Here is a 21565-nt window from a genome sequence, read left to right as displayed (position 1 = left end):
AACTGCAGAGATCTACAGCTGAGGTGGGACAGTCTGTCCATAGGACAACAATCAGTCGTACACTCCACAAATCTGGCCTTTATGGAAGAGTGGCAAGAAAAAAGCCATTTCTCAAAGATATCCATAAAAAAGTGTTGTTTAAAGTTTGCAACAAGCCACCTGGGAGACACACCAAACATGTGGAAGAAGGTGCTCTGGTCAGATAAAACAAAACCGAACTTTTTGGCTTTGCCAAACGATATGTTTGGCGTATAGGCAACACAGCTCATCACCCTGAACACATCATCCCCACTGTCAAACATGATGGTGGCAGCATCATGGTTTTGGCCTGCTTTTCTTCAGCAGGGACAGGAAAGATGGATAAAATTGATGGGAAGATGCATGGAGCCAAATACAGGATCATTCTTGAAGAAAACCTGTTAGAGTCTGCAAGAGACCTGAGACTGGGACGGAGATTTGTCTTCCAACAAGACAATGATCCCAAACATAAAGCAAAATCCACAATGGAATGGTTCACAAATAAATGTATCCAGGTGTTAGAATGGCCAAGTCAAAGTCCAGACCTCAATCCAATTGAGAATCTGTGGAAAGAGATTTAATCTGCTGTTCACAAACGATCTCCATCAAACCTCACTGAGCTCGAGCTGTTTGCCAAGGAAGAATGGGCAAGAATTTCAGTCACTCGATGTACAAAACTGATAGAGACAAGTACTGCAGTGCACAGGTGCTGGGCCTCTCTGACCTTTCCCTGCGCCTGCGCACTACAGTACTTTGCTCTGCCCTTAACAGGGCAGACAAAGTAAACCAGCGCAGGAGCCACGGCAGGAAGAAAAGAAGAGGACGTCATCGCATGAAGATGGGAGGACCCGCACCGGACCGCGATGCCCATCGGACACAAACTGCACCGGGACCGCCCCTGGATGAGTATAATATAACCTGTTTTTCTTATCTTGCAGGATACATGGGGGCTTATCTACAGCATTACAGAATGCTGTAAATAAGACCAGATGCCGGTGGCCTTCGCTTATAGGCAAATTTTGGGGCAACAGATTCCCTTTAAAATCACTTCTGGATTCTTGCATTTAAGTTGATTGCCAAGTTTTATTTCACTTTAGTTGTGATACGACTGAACAAGACCACCAATACAGCATAGTCAGCCGGTGACAGAAAATAATCTATGACTTTTCTGCATTTAGAGGTTACTACTCACCTGAGTCATGATCTGTAGGAATCACTTTACACTGCTCATCACCCCTCACATATGTCTCTGTAGTATTAATATGGGTCAGATCTTCACCCTGAAACAAATATTGTAAAAGTCACAGACAGATGGAGAAGTCCCATCTATGTTCAGCTCTAATCCTGCCATCTCCACCGTTCTCATTACACAAGTATAAAACATATAGTACTGGTGGATAAAACCAGACTGAGCACAAGACCTTCACAGACATCTACACATCATAGGGGAGATCTCATGACACCTTCTCTCCATCTACCTGATGATTCTGAGGAACATTGAGATTTTCTTGTTTACAGTCCTGAGGAAGAAGAGGACGGGGACATCTCTCTGGTGTTGTCCTCTTACTTAATAGAACTGGTGGAAACACAAACAGGGACTGAATTAATTCTTTACATACAGATAATGCTAGGTCGTGTGTATTTAGTCCTGTCTATTACCTGGTGATGTGAGGGGCTGGGGAACCTCCATCATGATGTCCTTGTACAGATCTTTGTGTCCTTCCAAATACTCCCACTCCTCCATGGAGAAATAGATGGAGACATCCTGACACCTTATAGGCACCTGATACATAAAATGATACAGTCAACCCCCTGATCACTTCGTAGCATTATTGTATAATGTCCCAGCAGTGTCACCTCTCCTTTCAGCAGCTCAATCATCTTGTAGGCGAGTTCTAGGATCTTCTGGTCATTGATGTCCTCATGCATTTGGGGGTGAGGTGGAGATCTCGTGATTGGGCTCAAGGGTCTTCCACATCCCTCAGACACAGGGACCTGACAGTGCTCACTAGAGGTCTTTTTCGCTACTGTGTATTCCTGGTTATGGAGAGACACATTAATAAATCTCACTACAGACATTCCCAGAGTCCTCACCTCTCCAGTTCTCTCTGTTATTCCCTTAGATAAGAATGATATAATGTGACGTCATCAGAATCTCTCACCTTTCCAGTAAGCCGGAAGAGGATCTCTAGGGTAAGTTGTAACATTCTCTCCACGATCTTGTCCCAGTCACTAGCCATTCTTGATGGGTCAATCAGGAAAATTCTCTTATACAGAAAATCTCTGCTTAGAGGATCTAATACTGTAGGAACCTTAATGGGAAGATGAGCAGATGTAATAACATAGGTGTCAGGGATACATCCTATAACTAATATCAGCTAACTGTATTTCTATAATAGCGTGCATGTGCAAATACCTCTACCATACATATGCAAATGCAGGGATGTAACATGTTCAATGGTTATGGCTAAGAGGCCAAACACAGCTAATAAGCATATACCAAATGAACTGAAGGAACACCTTGGAAGATGAATGGTGAAGCTTGCGAAGATGAGCGCCCATCCCTGGGAGAGTAAGACCCCACTTCTCACACTCAGTTGTCCATTCAACTATTGCAATACTCTGACAATGAGCTAAGCGCACCCCTCAGCCAGCTCACACATCCACACACTTCCTCACTTCTCGTAGCCACCGCTCCCTATTTTGATACACCCTAATACACATGCACAGCTAACTTTTAGACAACCAACAAAAAGTAGAGCTAGAGCATGGAAATATGAAATTTGAATCACATTACTGCTCTAGAAAATTGGAAAACACGGGTATTACATACCTGGTAATGTGTTTTTTCATGAGACATGACGGCACCTGTTATGACCTGGTGGTTAAGGAGCAACATGGGACAAGCTCTGAGGAGGTGGTATCTGTACTGACCGCAGTTCCTGATCCTAACACCAACACTAGAAGTAGCCGTGGGATGTTCCTGTCACTCCCTAGACACCTCGTCACAGCCTGAGAACTAACTACCCCTAAAGATGGAAACAGAAAGCTATCTTGCCTCAGAGAATATCCCCAAAGGAAAGATAGCCCCCCCACAAATATTGACTGTGAGTGGAGAGGGAAATGACATACACAGAATGAAAACAGGATTTAGCAAAGGAGGCCAATACTACCTAGAGAGACAGAACAGGAAAGGATACTGTGCGGTCAGTATTAAAAGCTAAAAATCCACGCAGAGTTTACAAAAATAATCTCCACACCGACTCACTGTGTGGAGGGGCAAATCTGCTTTCCCAGAGCTTCCAGCTAAGCTGAATATATCATACTGACAAGCTGGACAAGAAAAAACATAACATGAGCTGAACGATTAAGTCCACAGCAAGTGGACAACCAAAAGAACAAGCAATGACTTATCTTTGCTGAAATGGACAGGCTATCAGAGAAATCCAAGGAGAGATCTGAATCCAACCAAGAAACATTGACAGCTGGCACTGGCTGAAGACTAGAGCCAGGCTAAATAGCAGAGCCAGGAGAGACGATCAGTGGAAGCAGCTGCTAATGCTAAACCCAAGGAGCAGCAGTTCCACTCAAAACCACCGGAGGGAGCCCAAGGGCAGAATTCACAAAAGTGCCATTTACAACCACCGGAGGGAGCCCAAGAACGGAATTCACAACAGGCACCACGAGAGAGGGGATCCGCCCATCAAGGACAGGAAACCTTCAAGATAAAAGGGGCAGCTCTTCTCTCCACATCAGTTGTTTTACAGAGTACGAGAGGAACTCCGCTGGTTAGTGTACACATAAATAATACATCCTATACAGTTCTATTCACCGATACCCCAGGGAGTGTATAATACAAATAATGCTAATAATGCACCCAACTAATGACGTGATCAAAAGGGTGGGAATATAAGGGTGCCGTCATGTCTCATGAAAAAACACATTACCAGGTATGTAATTCCCGTGTTTTTCCATCATACATGATGGCACCACGAGAGAGTTAGAGATTTGTATTCTCTTTTAGGGAGGGATCACTGCTTGTAACACTCTTCTCCCAAATGTGAGATCAGAGGTAGCAGATAGGTCTAGCCTATAGTGTTTAAAAAATGTAGACGGAGAAGACCAAGTGGCCGCCTTACAGATTTGGTCGATGGTAGCATCTGCTCTCTCCGCCCACGACGTCGCCATGGCCCTCGTGGAATGGGCTTTCAGACCCTGTGGAACAACCCTGCCAGCACTACTATACGCTAGAATAATGGCCTCTCTCACCCATCTAGCGATAGTTTGTTTTGAGGCTTTAAGGCCCTTCCTTGACCCCTGGAATGAAACAAATAAAGCCCTCTGTTTCCTCCAGGATTTTGTACTCTCTAAATACTGCAGGATATATCTCCTGACATCTAGGCAATGGAGTCTCTCCTCTTTCTTGTTACTAGGATTGGGACAGAAAGAGGGTAGGGTTATATCCTAAGCCCTATGAAATCTCGATACCACTTTGGGGAGATATGCCGGATCTAGTTTTAATACAACCCTATCGTTCATAATTTGTGTGTAAGGGGGGTCAGCTGACAATGCGTGTAAATCCCCCACCCTACCGGCCGATGTAAGTGCCACTAACAAAGCTGTCTGTAATGTTAGTTCTTTATCTGAGGTTGTATTTAACGGCTCAAAGGGGCTTTCTGTCAAAGCTGTCAACACTAAATTTAGATCCCATGGTGGAGGAGTAGGAGATGGAACAGAGTCAGCTCTACTACAGGCTCGGATAAACCTCACCACCCACCTATTGCTTGCCAGGTCACAGTTGAATAAGGCTGCTAAGGCTGAAATGTGTACTTTGAGGGTACTAACAGCTAATCCCAGATCTAAGCCCTTTTGAAGGAACTCCAGTATTGCCACTATCGGAACCTCCCTCTCCCGTATTGGCCCTGAGCTGGACAGAAATTTCTTCCATATATCTTGGTCGTTACTGGTTTTCTGCTACTAAGCAAGGTGGATATTAAACCAGCTGAGAACCCTTCCTTCTCTAACAACGACCGTTCAAATGCCAGGCTGTCAAATGTAGCCCGGAATTCTGCGGGTGGTTGAAGGGACCCTGTGTTAGAAGGGCCTGGTCTTCCGGGAGAACCCACGGGTCCGTCACTGACATCACTCTCAGCCAGTAAAACCATGGTCTTTTCGGCCAGAAGGGAGCTATGACAATCACTCTGGCCTTGTCCTCCCTGATCTTCTTCAGAACAGCTGGGATTAGACATATCGGTGGGAAGGCATACAGGAGTCCTGACGTCCATTCTATGCTGAAGGCGTCTACTGCCAACGGCCTGTCTGCTGGGTTCAGGGAGCAGAACTTATGAACTTTTTTGTTGGCTTTTGAGGCAAAGAGGTCTACACTGGGTCTTCCCCACATGCGCACTATCCGTTGAAAAATTGACTTTTTTTAGGGACAATTCCCCTTGCCTTAAGTGGTTCCTGCTTAAAAAGTCTGCCTTTATATTGTCTACACCTCGAATATGCAGGGCCGATAATGAAAGGAAATGCCTTTCGGCTAGAGCCATGAGTCTTCTGGTTATGTGCATCAGTGACCGAGAACGGGTGCCCCCCTGGTGGTTCACGTATGCGAAAGCTGTTCGGTTGTCCGATAGGACTCTCACATGATGCCCTGTCAAGTGTGGAAGTAACCTCTCTAGTGCCTTTTCTATTGCTAGGAGTTCCCACTCGTTTGAGGATAGGTTTTTCTCCTCTTGAGCCCAGGGATCTTGGACCCATAGTGTGTCTGAGTGAGCTCCCCACCCCCATGGACTGGCGTCCGTTGTGATTACTTTGGAGGCTGTGTATGTCCAGGGAACTCCTCTCGGAGATGACTATCTGTAACCACCACCTGAGCGATTGGAGTACAGAGAGTGAGAGAATGAGCTTCTGCTCTAGCTGCCCCTGAAGTTCCAGGTCGTTCTGTAGCACACACCATTGCAGTTCTCTTGCATGGAACTGGGCCCATTTTACTGCCGATATGCAGGAGCTTGGGGACCCTAACACCAACATGGCTCTTCTTAAAGTCATCTCTGGTTTTTTTAATGTGGTCATAATAATTTGTTTGATCTTTTCTTCTTTTTCCTCTGAGAGGCGACATTCCTGCGCCAAGGAGTCTACCGTTATTCCCAGGAAATTCTGGACCACTGCTGGCTCTATTTTGGATTTCTTGAGGTTTAGTTGCCATCCTAGTGTCTGTAGAGTGTCCATCACTATTCTGACCTGCTGATAGTGAGAAAAGTTTTTCCCCACTATCAGGAAGTCGTCTAAGTAGGGTATTATCAGAGTGTCTTTTTCCCTGAGATGTGCTGTGACCTCTGCAATCAGCTTTGTAAATACCCGTGAGGCTGTTGCTATCCCAAAGGGCAGAGCCCTGTACTGAAAGTGACACAACTGGGGCCCCATCTGGACTGCCACTCTGAGAAACTGACAATCTTGTTGTCTGATTGGGACGTGGTAATAAGCATCCTTGAGGTCTAGGACCGCCATGTAACACCGAGGATATAGGAGCTTCACTGCTGATTTTATTGTTTCCATCTTGAATGATGGAATTATTAGATATTTGTTGAGGCCTTTTAAATTTATTAATGTCCTCCAAGAATTGTCCGTTTTTTTTATGAGAAAAAGGGAGGAATAAAATCCTTTCATCCTTTCCTCGATAGGAACTTCTTCCAAGACGTGTTTGTCTAGGAGTGATGTTACTTCCCCCTCCAGACTGTCTTGTTTCTCTTGGGAGGACTGTACCGGGGTCTGCATGTATCTTCTTGGAGGCCAGTGGTGGAATTTTAATTTTAGGCCTGACCCTATGATGTGTCGGATCCATACGCTGGATAAGATCCTCTCCCAGGCTGGAAGGAAGTGAGAGAGCCTCCCTCCCACCTGAGAAGGACAGTCACTGGGAGGGTTTCTTGGTGTCCCTGGGGGACTTGCCAAAATAGAAGCCCTTTCCTCCCTTGGACCGCTTATCGAAGTTGCCCCTGTCTCGGTCTCTATACTGCTGCCTTCGGAATTTTTGGCCTCTCCGAAAGGAGCGCCGAAAGGGCTGAAATGGCTGTTTTGGAAAGTTTTTCTTTTTGTCACCGGCTTTCTCCAACACCTCGTCTAATGCCGGTCCAAACAGGAAGTTCTCCTCACAAGGCAAAGAGCAAAGCTTCATCTTTGCCTGTGTATCTCCTGGCCAGCATTTAAGCCATACCGCCCGGCGTCCTGCGTTGGCTAAAGCTGCTGACATTGCTGCCAGTCTAGCCGAGTCTGCTGATGCTTCAGCTAGAAACACTGCCGCTGCTCTCATGGTTGGTATTGCCTCTAGGAGAGTTTCTCTGGGAACTTTTTATTCTACCTGTTCCTCCAGGTTGTCTATCCAGATTTTAAGGGATCTGGCTACACAAGTGGCCGTGATAGCTGGCCTTAGTGCCCCTGCTGAGACTTCCCATGCTGTTTTTAGGGAACCATCCACTTTTCTATCCAGAGGTTCTTTTAGAGAACCTAGGTCCTCGAATGGCAGGGAGGATTTCCTGGCAACTTTTGAAATTGCCACATCAATTTTTGGGGCTCTATCCCAAGATGAGGAGGCCTCCTCTTCAAAAGGATATCTTCTCATTAGGGAGGTGGTTATTTGGGACCTTCTTTCCGGTTTTTGCCATTCCCTTTTAATCAGTTCTTGTAGCTGTTCATTAATAGGGGATGACCTCCGCTTTTTTCTTCTGCAGACCACTGAACATAAGTTCTTGGGCTGTCTTTTTTGCCTTCTCATCTACCAGCCCCATGGTAGAGTGAACAGCTTTTATAAGCTTATCCGTAGCCTCCCCTGGAAATGTATCCTCCTCCTCTGAGCTACTATCTGAACAGCGGGCTGTATCTGAGTTCTCCTCTGACTCAGAGGAATCCCTCTGGGATGCTACTGAGGGGCTGGATCTGTCCCTAGATCTGTTATCTGTGTCAGCTGTCTGCAATGCTTTTACAGACCTACAGACCTCTGATTGGATCAGTGATCTTAGACTCTCTGTAAAGGAGGGTGTTTCCTCCGCTACCGTCTTGTTAATGCAATCCTGACACAGATTTTTATTCCAGGATGGTTTTAACGCTTTTCTGCATAAGGGACATTCCTTGTTTTTAGCTTTTGATTTATACTTTTTGGGGACCTCCTATACTCCACCCCCCAATGTATGCAAGAAAAGAGGGGAGAGACGGAGATAAGAGAAAAGAACAGACATTAGCGTGCTGGACTTTCTCGCAGTTCACTCACCACTCGGACGCTTTCAAAGTACGGGTACCGGATCCGGAGGTTGGCTGGTTTTCTCTGTGTCTCCTAATGAGGCTAGGGACCCCTCCTTGGTATGGCGATCCGTCCGTACGCTGTCCGAGCGGCTTCTGCTGCTGCCACGGCGGGTCTGGCTCTTTTCACTTGAGCGAGACCGCCTCTCCTGCATCTCTTGCTGTGGCATCAAATGTTCTGGTGAAAAGCTCTCCATCATACACACTACCACGTAACAAGAGTAGTCACCTTTAACCTGGCCTGGTTTAGTGACACAGGGCAGCACTTCTGGCTCGTTTAAAGGGAACCTATCACCCCGTTTTTTTCGGTATGAGATAAAAATACTGTTAAATAGGGCCTGAGCTGTGCATTACAATAGTGTAGTTTGTGGACCCCGATTCCCCACCTATGCTGCCGAAATACGTTACCAAAGTAGTCATTTTCGCCTGTCAATCAGGCTGGTCAGGTCGGATGGGCGTGGCTTCTTCCCCCAGATATTGCGTAGTTTTCCGTTGGTGGCGTAGTGGTGTGCGCATGTCCAAGGTCCCCAATCCTGCACGGGGGGGGGTGTGAAAATAGCAGCGATGTCCGTTATTCCATTGGTGGTCGGTGGGCGCGGCCATCTTCCTTTGGCCGCGCGTGCGCAGAAGCGGCGCTCTGCTGGCCGCGGCTTCAGGAAAATGGCCGCGGGATGCCGCGCGTGCGCAGATGGAGATCGCGGCGGCCATTTTCCTGAAGCCGCGGCCAGCAGAGCGCCGCTTCTGCGCACGCGCGGCCAAAGGAAGATGGCCGCGCCCACCGACCACCAATGGAATAACGGACATCGCTGCTATTTTCACCCCCCCGTGCAGGATTGGGGACCTTGGACATGCGCACACCACTACGCCACCAACGGAAAACTACGCAATATCTGGGGGAAGAAGCCACGCCCATCCGACCTGACCAGCCTGATTGACAGGCGAAAATGACTACTTTGGTAACGTATTTCGGCAGCATAGGTGGGGAATCGGGGTCCACAAACTACACTATTGTAATGCACAGCTCAGGCCCTATTTAACAGTATTTTTATCTCATACCGAAAAAAACGGGGTGATAGGTTCCCTTTAAATAGATTCTCTTCCTTCTCTTTTTTTAATGAATCACCTGGTTGCTCCTGCCACTACTGGTCGCTTCAGTAGTCAGGTGCATATGCACACCTGTCATGATTGATTACCTGGCTGATCTTGCCTGCACCACTTCCGGTGCTCATAGATGCATCCAATCACCTGGTTGATCCTGCATCTGCCCGTCGCTAGCGCAACGCCTGCGCTGTATAATTATGTCAGAGCGCGCACCCGTCAACCACTTCCGGTGCGCGCTATTAGATCCACCATTCACCTGGTTGATCCTGCCTCTGCCCGAATACTGCCGTCGGGTCCTGAGCGCGCAACCGGCTGTTACTTCCGGTGCGCGCTCCTTACTATTCCACCTGGTTGATCCTGATCCCAGCGCCAGCATCTGCGCCTCCTCCTTGCGCGCACCCGGCCACTACTTCCGGTGCGCGCTCGAATTCTTGCTCCCCCGGCCCCTTTGCACCGCATCCATGGTTCCGAGTGCCGCCGCGTCCCGGATGTCGTGCGCACACCCTTCTCCTTTTCGGCTGCGCGATACACGTGCCGAGACCAGTGCTGGATCACAGTATGGAAGCTGCACTTACCCCGCGCTTGTCCCATGCACCGCTCCCCTGCTGCGATCATGCTGCTTACAGGTACTCCATGCAGGGAGCCAAGGGAGGAAGGAGGGGAGGTGAGGGGGGGGGGGGTTTGGGACCATCTGCAGTGCTCAACAGGGATGGCATAATACCTCCGAGGAGCCTTACCTAGCCTGGGCACCGATGTGTCTCACAGGCTGCATGGTCACCATAGTCAACAGGGAGGGAGCACCCATTGTGACCTCCGAGGACAAAAATTAGCAGGTGGATTTTTTTTTTTGGCAACCAGGATGGTCACTAATCATGGCCTCCGAGATTCCATCTTCACCCGGGCATTTGCCTCACGGGCTGTGGCCATGCTTCGCTCAGGGGGGGGCATGGAATACATGGCCCCCGAGGCGACTACCGGTACCTGGTGACGGGTGCAGCAGACTAGCGCCTGCCCAAATTCACCCGACCCAGGCCTCCTCTTCTGTCTTCATCAGAAGTCTTCTATCTTGAGGGTTCCCCGTCAAGGACAGGAAACCAACTGATGTGAAGAGAGGAGCCACCCCTTTTATCTTGAAGGTTTCCTGTCCTTGATGGGCGGATCCCCTCTCTCATGGTGCCGTCATGTATGATGGAAAAAATGAGAACACTTCATGCATAAATTAGCCAATTAATGTGTACCAGCAGCAACGACAAAGCAATTCCTAATGCTGGGAAACTACCTAATGTGAATCCTCTCTTAGGCTGAAGCCTACATTTATATGGGGCGGTAGGATACTGCTGTAATTAAAAACGCCTGAGGCTGAGGGGTGGAGTGCTCAGTCAAATAGCCTAGGTATACAAATATCAAAAGACTGGCCATCACTTCCAAACAGAAAACAGGTGCGCACAGATGCTTACTAAGAGTAGCCATCTCCATATGTAACAACAATTAAAGTAGTGCACACCTCAGCCATCTCACACATCCACACCACACTTCTCGCAGCCACCACAGGCCATTTTGGTAGGCCACAAAGACAACTGCCCCGAATGACACCCTAATACCCATTCACAGCTAACTTTTAGAACCCCCTGATAGGTACTCTGCTTGCACTTTTACTATACTTTTCTTAATTGAGTTTGTGGATACATTTAGAGCAGCAGGAGCAAGCTTATGAAACTTTAGATTTGACATAGAAAAAAATAAAAAATAAAAAATGCCCCAAAAATTCTAATGATATAATGATTTACACACAAAGCAAGAACAGCACAAAGATAAACGGGTTAAATACACAAACATCTTACGGATTGAACATTCCGGCGGAGGAGATCACAGCAGAAAATTACAAAAGATCTACAATTCACGTCGTCTCTCCAGGATCAGACAATGAGATTTTCTTCAGATATTATAGGTCTCAGGTGAGAGGAGGATGTGTAATTGTATGCACAAAATGCTGGTGCAAAGACTTGATATTATATTTCTGTGGTTTGGTGAGGTAGCCAGGGTGGTAGTCATGGCGAGTGGCTGTTTTCCCACACCCTGGCATCCCGCAAAGAAAACAATGTCCCATCTGACGTGTGGTGTGGGATCACACAAAACTCACATTTGCGTTTGCAGATCCCATAGTCCTGTCTCCGGATGATATCACACACTCAGGAACAGACACCGTATTCTGCTTTAACAGTGTAACTTTACATAATAACAAACAATCCATGGCAGTTTCAGTCAGGGCTGTGGAGTCAGAGTTTGAGCCCATTTTGGTGAAGTCGGAGTCGGTATAAAATGGACCGACTCCTAAAATACATAATAAATTGGGTACAGTAGTTCAATGCAGTTTGTGGGGAATATTTTTTCATAAGAATTTGGGAAAGTTATGAAATGTCCTACAATTGCTTGTCCTATTACTGATCTAAGGTCTAGACTTTTAGCTGAGATGAATCTTTGCTGCAGTTTATGTTCATGATAAGTAGTGAGGCTCCTCCTCTACAGATCAGGGGAAAAATTAACACACAGGGAAGAAATGCCTGCATTTATCTCAGAAATTTTGGAGTGAACAGGAGAGCAGAATTAAGGCAAGTACTTCTTAAAGCATATCTAAACTTTCAATAAACTGTGCATAAATCAATAGTCCAGTATATGTCGTCTCTGTATTCTTTATGTTTTAGTTTGTTTTTCCTCTTAGCTCATGTTTGGAGAAATTAGCTGCCCTGATGACTTATATACACTATACATAGAATATAAGGGGAAACACTGTTTTCTAACATCTCAAATTCAGAAATAGTAACAGGATCGATGAGAACATATATATTTGTGTGTGTTCTGAAATATGATTCAGCACAAACATGCTTCCTCCCTCCTCCCCTCTTCATAGACTGTGAAGAAATATGATGTGAAGCATTTAGTGAGCTGTACCCTGAGACAAGCCTGACATTGAAAGTTCAGCATAAAGCTTTCTAACATATTTTACAAACTTTATTCTGATCATCTGTCTTATTGATTTATGCAAAGATTGTTTTATTTATATCCTAAATTATACAGTGCCTGATTCCCTGTTCTTGCAAGAATTACAATATACCTTAGGCTGGGTTCACATTGCGTTATAGGCGTCTGTTAGACGGACTACGTTACACCGCGGCATAACGCCGCTATGTCTAAGAAGACATATACAATGCTGCCACCCAGAAGTTTGCAAAGCTGTGATTGAAAAAGATCACAGCAGCACCAAGAAACCAGAGATCAGCACTTCCCACCAGGCAAAGGAGGAGGAAAGAGCATCTCAAACATCAGTTACAAGATATTTTGTAAGTGACAAAGTTACTGTAACAATGACAGAAGATGTGTTTAAAAGACAGCTCATCGAGCTTGTTGTGAAGGACAGTGTACCATTATCATTATTTGCACGACCAGCTTTTACAGCTCTTAATGGAGAAATGGCTTGCAAACTTGGTGTTTCTCTTGAAAGAGAAAGTATTAGAAAATTAGTGATTGAAGAAGCCCTTAACCAAAAGGAAAATCTTAAAAAGACTCTCAAGAGACGCTTTCTATTTCTTAAAATGGATGCCTGCACACGCCACAGAGTGAACTATTTTGCTATCAATGTTCGATATGTTTGTGACAACAAAAAAATTGTTACTAAGACGCTGGCAGTAAAAGATACTAAAGCTCATCAAAGCAGTCAGTTTCTCCACACCTTAGCGGAAAAAGTTCTTCAAGATTATGAACTAAAAAAAACTGGTTCTTGCTATTGTAAAGGATAATACTGCAAACACGATAAGTACAATTAAACTGATGAATGAGAATAATGAAGGTGAACAGCAGCTAGAAGAACATTTCACATTCAGTATGTTGGAGATGAAAGGCTACACTCCTGTTCCTCCATAATGGAGGAAAAAGCAGATACTACAGAAGAACAGCAAAATGATTATTTAGAATTAGATGATCTTGTTGAAGCTGCTTCACACCTCTTTTCTATTCAGCACATGCACTGTGTTGTGCACACGCTTCAGCTGGCAATAAGAGATAGTCTGCAAGAGGGACATGCTGGAACTCTGATTAGCAAAGTGAAGAAATTTGCTATTGCTGCCAGAACCCCTAAAATTGATTCCATCTTGAGACGTGGTGGAAAAGGGGCAATTGTAGATCAAGCCAATCAGTGGGGCAGCACCTATTTAATGATTGAGCTGAAACCCTTCCTTGTAGATATGGCCAACCCTCAGGTAACACTACATGAAGGTCAATGGACACAGGTGGCTGAATTAAAGGAATTGCTTCATCACCCATTTACAGTGACTAAAAATTTACAAGCTGAGGATTTAAATCCTGGCATTTTTATAAAGTAGTGGAAGAACTTGTTGTTTTGCCTGTCCCAAAGAGGAGGTTTAATCGCAGATGGAATTGCTGCTTCAATGAACCAGAGATTCATCAGAGATATTAGAAAATAAAATTCTTCTGGCAGCTTTTTATGTGGACCCAAGTGATCATATATAGCTGGATGATCACCAGCTACTAAAGGAAAAGAAGCTCTGATTGAGGTAGCAGTTAGGATGCGTGGCCTACAGGACAGCCAAGAGCAAGAGGACTCAGGTCCTGCCAGTGCTGCTGCTGCCGTTTCTTCATCCTCATCAGATGAGGAGTTTGATTTCGAAAAAAGTATTTAGACGACATGGAGCAGACAAAGCATTTCTGCAGAGAAAAAGATTCCACTCCCATAGAAAACAGATTGACCATACTTCAGCAACATTTTTCACTTGCTCTCAAAGAAGTAGGAGAGTTCAATCGTTCATCAAAACTGACTGTGCACGAGGCAATTCCTTTATACCCTGAAATTGTTAGATATGTTGCCCATGTGGTCACTGCTTTGCCACCAACCCAAGTTAGTGTAGAGAGGTTATTCTCTAGCCTTATAATAATTAGGTCAGATTTGAGGTCATCTATAAAGGAGGAACTGATGGAGGCGATACCATTTCTCAGAACAAATTCATAGACTGCACAAATGCTATTCAGTACGTTTTGTTGATAACTTTTTTTTTTTTACACTTACTGCAGAGTGTATAATAAATTGTAAATTTGAAAACACTTTTTGTTCTAAAGTTGTATTCCACTAAATATATTTTATGTTCTATCTAAATGGATTGATTATTGTATCGTAATAATGATTAAAAGCCTGATGTTACCATTTTACCACAGTAAATTTGTCACTTAAACTTAAACGTGGGCCATGTATAAGGGAGTCAGACTCATGGAAATTGAGGAGTCGGAGATTTAGCCTACAGACTCCACAGCCCTGGTTTCAGTACAGCACAAGTTCATGTTTTCAGCATCTCAATGCTGGGTCCTCTAGCCTCTGAGATGCTCGTCCTGGCTTTGGGGTCCCCATATTCCTGCGCACAGTTTTCCATACTGGTTCCCACTCCGGCTCCTCTTCACTGGGAGATGAAAAAGGTTCCTCTGTCCTAATTCGAGCCATAGGCCCCAGATTCTCTAAGGGATACCAACGTACCAAGTGGCGGATGAACGCATACTGCTTTTCCCAAGTTTTCTGCCTTCTCCTAAATCACTTTCCAACCATTTCTTACTTAACGTTACAACTATAATACAGTACTGTACACTACTCCCACTGAGTGACTGAGAATCAGGAAGTATCCCACTGACAAACTCACTCACTCTTACCCCGCCCACCTTGGAAATCCCCTTATTTCCTAGACTATTCCTATACTGGCACCGTAGTTTTCCTGACTATTGTACCCCACTATACTAAACCCAATCCAATCCTAATTTCTAGCTACCCTCTTATCTTATTCTTCATATCTTTAATCAATATGCATAAATTACATTTAATTACTATATAATATTGGTGGATAAAACACGACTAAGCACAAGACCTTCACAATCGTCTACACATCATAGGGGAGATCTCATGACAGCTCTCCATCTACCTGATGATCCTGAGGAACATTAAGATTTTCTTGTTCACAGTTCTGTGGAAGAAGAGGACGGGGACATCTCTCTGGTGTTGTCCTCTTAATAGATAAAACTTGAGGAAACACAAACAGGGAGTGAATTAATTCTTTACATACAGATAATTCTAAGTCGTGCGTATTTAGTCCTATTACCTGGTGATGTGAGGGGCTGGGGAACCTCCATCATGACGTCCTTGTACAGATCTTTGTGTCCTTCCAAATACTCCCACTCCTCCATGGAGAAATAGATGGCGACATCCTGACACCTTATAGGAACCTGATACATAAAATGATACAGTCACCTCCCTGATCACTTCATAGCATTACTGTATAATGTCCCAGCATTCCCAGCAGTGTCACCTCTCCAGTCAGCAGCTCAATCATCTTGTAGGTGAATTCTAGGATCTTCTGGTCATTGATGTCCTCATGTATTTGGGGGTGAGGTGGAGGTCTCGTGATTGGGCTCAAGGGTCTTCCACATCCCTCAGACACAGGGACCTGACAGTGCTCACTAGAGGTCTTTTTCGCTACTGTGTATTCCTGGTTATGGAGAGACACATTAATAAATCTCATTACAGACATTTCCAGAGTCCTCACCTCTCCAGTTCTGTCCATCTGTTATTCCCATAGATAAGAATTATGTAATGTGATGTCATCAGAATCTCTCACCTTTCCAGTAAGCTGAAAGAGGATCTCTAGGGTAAGTTGTAATATTCTCTCCACCATCTTGTCCCTGTCACTAGCCATTCTTGATGGGTCAATCAGGAAAATTCTCTTATACAGAAAATCTCTGCTGGGAGGATCTAATACTGTAGGAACCTTAATGGGAAGAAGATGAGCCGATGTAATATCATAGGTGTCAGGGATACATCCTATAACTAATATGGCTAAGAGGCCAAACACAGCTAATAAGCATATACCAAATGAACTGAAGGAACACCTTGGAAGATGAATGGTGAAGCTTGCGAAGATGAGCGCCCATCCCTGGGAGAGTAAGACCCCACTTCTCACACTCAGTTGTCCTTTCAACTATTGCAATACTCTGACAATGAGCTAAGCGCACCACTCAGCCAGCTCACACATCCACACACTTCCTCTCTTCTTGTAGCCACCGCTCCCTATTTTGATACATCCTAATACACATGTACAGCTAACTTTTAGACAACCAACAAATAAAGTAGCGCTAGAGCATGGAAATATGAATTGCGTTGCTGCTCTAAAAAATTGGAAAAATGAGAATACTTTGTGCATAAATTGGCCAATTAAAGGGAATCTTTCACCCCAAAATTTGTCTATAAGCTAAGCCCACTGCCATCAGGGGCTTATCTACAGCATTCTGTAATGCTGTAGATAAGCCCCCGATGTATCCTGAAAGAAAAACGAGATAGATTATACTCACCCAGGGGCGGTCCCGCTGCTGTCCAGTCCGATGGGCGTCACGGTCCGGATCCAGCGCCTCCCATCATGCGATGATGTCCTCCTCTTTGCTTCCTGCCGCGGCTCCTGCGCAGGCGCACTGATTTGCCCTGTTGGGGGCAGAGCAAAGTACTGCAGTGCGCAGGCACCGGGCCTCTCTGACCTTTCCCGGCGCCTGCTCACTGCAGTACTTCTTTGCGAAAGTATTCGGCTCCCTGGAACTTTTCAACCTTTCCCACATATTATGCTTCAAACATAAAGATACCAAATGTAAATTTTGGTGAAGAATCAACAACAAGAGGAACACAATTGTGAAGTTGAACAAAATGTATTGGTTATTTTGAATTTCTGTGGAAATTCAAAAACTGAAAAGTGGGGCGTGCAATATTATTAGGCCCCTTTAACTTTAATACTTTGTTGCGTCACCTTTTGCTGCGATTACAGCTGCAAGTCGCTTGGTATATGTCTCTATCAGGGATACCATTGTATCAAGTGGCGGCCGACTGCATTCTGCTTTTCCCAAGCGTTCTGGCCTTTCCATACTGTCTGGTCTGTTCTGCCTTCTCCTAAATCACTCTCCAGCACTTTTACGTTACAACTATAATACAGTACTGTACACTGCTTCCACTGAGTGACTGAGAATCAGGAAGTATCCCACTGACAAACTCACTCTTACCCCTCCCAACTTGGAAATCCCCTTATTTCCTACACTATTCCTTTACTGGCACCCTAGTTTTCCTGACTATTGTACCCCACTATACTAAACCCAATCCTATCCTAATTTATAGCTACCCTCTTATCTTATTCTTCACATCTTTCCCTAATCACTATGCATAAATTACATTTAATTACTATATAATACCATTAACCCCTTAACCCCCGCAGCTTTTCTTGGTTTTGAGTTTTCGATTTTCACTCCCCTTCTTCCCAGAGCCATATCTTTTTATTTTTCCATCAATATGGCCATGTGAGGGCTTATTTTTAGCGAAACGAGTTGTACTTTTGAACGACTCCATTGGTTTTACCATGTCGTGTACTAGAAAACGGGAAAAAAATTCTAAGTGCAGTGAAATTGCAAAAAAGTGTAATCCCACACATGGTTTTTTTTGGCTTTATTGCTAGTCTCACTAAATGCTAAAACTGACCTGCAATTATGATTCTCCAGGTCATTACAAGTTCATAGACACCAAACATGTCTAGGTTCTTTTATCTAAGTGGTGAAAACAAATTCCAAACTTTGCTAAGAAAAAAAAAAAAATTGTACCATTTTCCGATACCCATACCGTCTCCATTTTTCGTGATTTTTTGCGTGCCAAGCTGGCGTTTTTAATGATACCATTTTGGTGCTGATACGATCTTTTGATCGTCCGTTATTGCATTTTAATGTAATGTTGCAACGACCAAAAAAACGTAATTCTGGCGGTTTGATGTTTTTTCTTGCTTCGCCATTTAGCGATCAGGTTAATCCTTTCTTTTTATTGATAGATCGGGCGATTCTGAACTCGGCGATACAAAATGTGTATGTTTTTTTTTTGTTGTTTTATTTTGAGGGCGAAAGGAGGGTGATTTGAACTTTTATATTTTTTATATTTGTAAAAACTTTTTTTTTTTTTTTTTACTTTTGGCATGCTTCAATAGCCTGCATGGGAGGCTAGCAGCTGCCACAACCCGATCGGCTCAGCTACATAGAGGCGATAATCAGTTCGACTCTATGTAGCTGAATTACTGACTTACTATGAGCGCCGACCACTGGGTGGCGCTCACAGCAATCCGGCACTGACAACCATGGCGGTCTCCGGGAGACCTCGGGTTGTCATGCCGACACACCGGTGACCCGCGATCGCATGACGCAGGTCACCAGTGTGCATATTTCCGGCACGATTTCAGGAACACCGTTTGACAGCGGCATTTAACTAGTTAATAGCCATGGGTAGATCGCGATTCCACCTGCAGCTATTGCGGGCACATGTCAGATGTTCAAAAAATCTGACAGTTCTCGGAAAAGATGTGGGCTCACCGCTGGAGCCCACATCAAAGGGGGGGGGGGGGGGAGGGCAACGACATTGGAGTAAATGTACGCCCGATGTCAGTAAGGGGTTAAACGAATACAGTAACGTTAATAAAATTCTATACAGCAGCACATAGTATAACAGTGACTATCAGCACACATTTCGTACCTACACTGTTTAGAGTTTGAGGCACATGACAGACTGTCAGACCCTTAGGCTATGTGCACACGTTGCGGATTTGCTGCTTTTCTGCAGAGTTTTTTCCACGCGTAAATGGTCCAAAAACGCAATGGATTACTTAAGCAATGTTAATCAATGACATTCCTGAATTGTTGTGCAAATGCTGCGGAAATTTCCATCCTTATTTGCAATGTTTTCTTTTCCGCAGCGTGTCAATTCTTTTAGCGAATATGAAGCGTTTTTCACCGAAAATTGACTTCCATTGTGCAGCGCCCCAGAGTCTGGCCGTTGCAGTAAAGTCGCTCCTCCACCAAGGGGAGTGATGGTACGTCTGATGGCACTAAAGGAGTTCACCTAACCAGGTATCACAGTCACACACTACACTTCACACTCCGGCCACCAGGGGGAGCAAAAGGTTCTATGTATTAGGCCACTCCTCACACTCTGGTAAAACTGGGGGTTGGATAGGAAGTTAGCCAGAAAGCAGCCTGGGAGAGTTCCAGGGAGGACCCATCAAGTGTGGGATCCTGACAGTTGCCTAGCACGAGACAGATCGTTACGGAGCTGCGCCTGCACTGCATAGCGGCAGTCTCCTAAGGAAGGACAAGAAGCGAAGTAGATTGTGGAGAGTGAGAATTGAAGTCACGACGCAAGGAGACAACACCAGAAGGAGTCCTGCCATAAGATCGGTAACATCCTTCTGAGGCGTGTAGCCGGTGGCCGGAACACCGAGGAAGTAATAGGCTCTACGCATTACTTTGAACTACGGCCGGGCAGTTAACTCTAGGTTGGCTGTCTCACCTTTACACCTAATGAAAACAACGGAGGCAATTGTGGGAGAGGGGCGTCTCTAGGGTCCCTATAAAATTATTCCAAGCCTACCCCGTCATACGGGTGCGTCCTATCCATACCATCTGGGGGACGGAGAGAGAGAACAGAAACATACACGACAGTTGTGAGGACTATCCCGTGGTGCTCAGCAGGGAAGTACTACAACACCCAGTCGCTAGTAGGAAGGCTACTGATTGCAAAGGGAACTCTGGATGTGCCTTCGGACCGGCCGGTCTCAGCCAGCCCTGTTAGCAGTGCTCTGGATTGTGGATGCCGAAGCCTTCAGTAAAAAAGGTAAAGAGACTGCAACCCTGTGTCCTCATCATTTACTGCGACCTACGCCATTACCATCTACTCATCAAGGGAAGCCCTGGGGACATACTTCACCTGTGGGAAGTTACACCAATTAGCTGCCATTCCATCACCCCAGCGGACCCCTAGCAGCGTCGGTCACCCTGACCGAATACCAGAGGTGGCACCACGAACACTTGACAAACGCTCACCTACACCTTTATTTGGGCGCCCCTTAGCAGGGCCACGGACCGGGTCGGGCCACCGTGGCACCCTAGAACAGAGACCGAGGGACCCGGTACAGAGTACCCCGCTGCCCTGCGTTTGGGGGTGCTACACATTGACTCAGTCAAATCTGCAGCAAAAAAAACAGGTGTAAAAAGGTTTGCGGATTTGCTGCCAAAAGCGCTGCAGAATTGTCAAAGGAAATAATGTCAGAAGGAGGAAGAGTGTGTTGGCAGAGAATGTGTGTGTGCGTGTGTACCCATGTGACGAACAGCCCATAGTGATTGTACTTAGGTGTCATTTGATGAGACTTCTACTTCCATCTGGCTATGTCTGCTGTTACATATAACAAGACAGCATGGGCCGATGATGGGAGAATAGTCTCATCATCCAGCGCCTGTGTTCAATTGTAAAAAAAAAAAAAAAAAATTAAAAACATTGACAATCACATAAAATATACATACTCACCGAACACCTAATCCACAACCCCTGCAAGCGATCAATAATAATAAACCAACATATACTCCCAGTCCGCCGTAGTCCATGTAATACCGAGTGTCCCACGCCGATCTCACCTGGCGATACACTGACAGGACGTGGTCGCTCCCACAGTGAATCACTGAGCCGTTTGGGACCCAAACAGTAGTGGAATTTTTATTATTTTAAAACATTAATTTTAAGTAAACTGTAAAGGCTCCCATACACATCAGACTAAAGTCGGCTGGAATTGCAGATGATGTCAGGTGAGAGAAGGATCTGGCATTTGAATTTCAGAAGCTGATCCATTGTTCTCCCTGGAGATAAGCCTCTCACTTAGGCCGGCGTCACACTCAGCATAAGACAATACGGTCCGTTTTTTACGGCCGTAATACGGAGAAATGTTCCCAAAATAGTGATCCGTATGTCCTCTGTAGGCAGGGTGTGTCAGCGTATTTTGCGCATGGCATCCTCCGTATGTAATCCGTATGGCATCCGTACTGCGATATTTTCTTGCAGGCTTGCAAAACCTAATGGATTTATGTGCTCAAATGTCCATTAAAACATATATACAGTGATATATCATTGAGACACATATATATATTCTGTATTTATATTTAATTCAGCGCGATATATGTGAAAAGCCAGTAATTCAATTGCCGGCTTCTCATTTCTCCTTCCCAAACCCGACAGGATATGAGACATGGTTTACATACAGTAAACCAT

At 45.2% G+C, this 21565-nt stretch overlaps 2 protein-coding genes across 4 annotated transcripts in view; both read right to left on the bottom strand.

Moving 5' to 3' along the window:
- The window catches only part of LOC143767471 (uncharacterized), a 432524-nt gene that overhangs the window by 311658 nt on the left and 99301 nt on the right, over window positions 1-21565 (bottom strand). The gene's annotated exons all lie outside the window — the stretch shown is intronic.
- LOC143767453 (uncharacterized) overlaps window positions 1-21565 on the bottom strand; it is an 80509-nt gene that overhangs the window by 51405 nt on the left and 7539 nt on the right. For all 3 annotated transcript variants that reach the window (XM_077255793.1, XM_077255795.1, XM_077255794.1), the window contains exons 2-10: window positions 16080-16229; window positions 15771-15950; window positions 15564-15687; window positions 15387-15484; window positions 2181-2330; window positions 1876-2055; window positions 1678-1801; window positions 1497-1594; window positions 1211-1298 (exon numbers count right to left, since the gene is read on the bottom strand). In XM_077255793.1, coding sequence (XP_077111908.1) covers window positions 1211-1298; window positions 1497-1594; window positions 1678-1801; window positions 1876-2055; window positions 2181-2330; window positions 15387-15484; window positions 15564-15687; window positions 15771-15950; window positions 16080-16157 — 1120 coding nt within the window. In that variant the 5' untranslated portion in view covers window positions 16158-16229. The remainder of the gene's footprint in view (window positions 1-1210; window positions 1299-1496; window positions 1595-1677; window positions 1802-1875; window positions 2056-2180; window positions 2331-15386; window positions 15485-15563; window positions 15688-15770; window positions 15951-16079; window positions 16230-21565) is intronic.

This window comes from Ranitomeya variabilis, chromosome 4 (genome assembly GCF_051348905.1).
Source record: "Ranitomeya variabilis isolate aRanVar5 chromosome 4, aRanVar5.hap1, whole genome shotgun sequence".
Classification (NCBI taxonomy): domain Eukaryota; kingdom Metazoa; phylum Chordata; class Amphibia; order Anura; family Dendrobatidae; genus Ranitomeya; species Ranitomeya variabilis.
The sequence above is the reverse complement of the archived record's forward strand: the minus strand, read 5'-3'. Positions and strand labels throughout refer to the sequence as shown.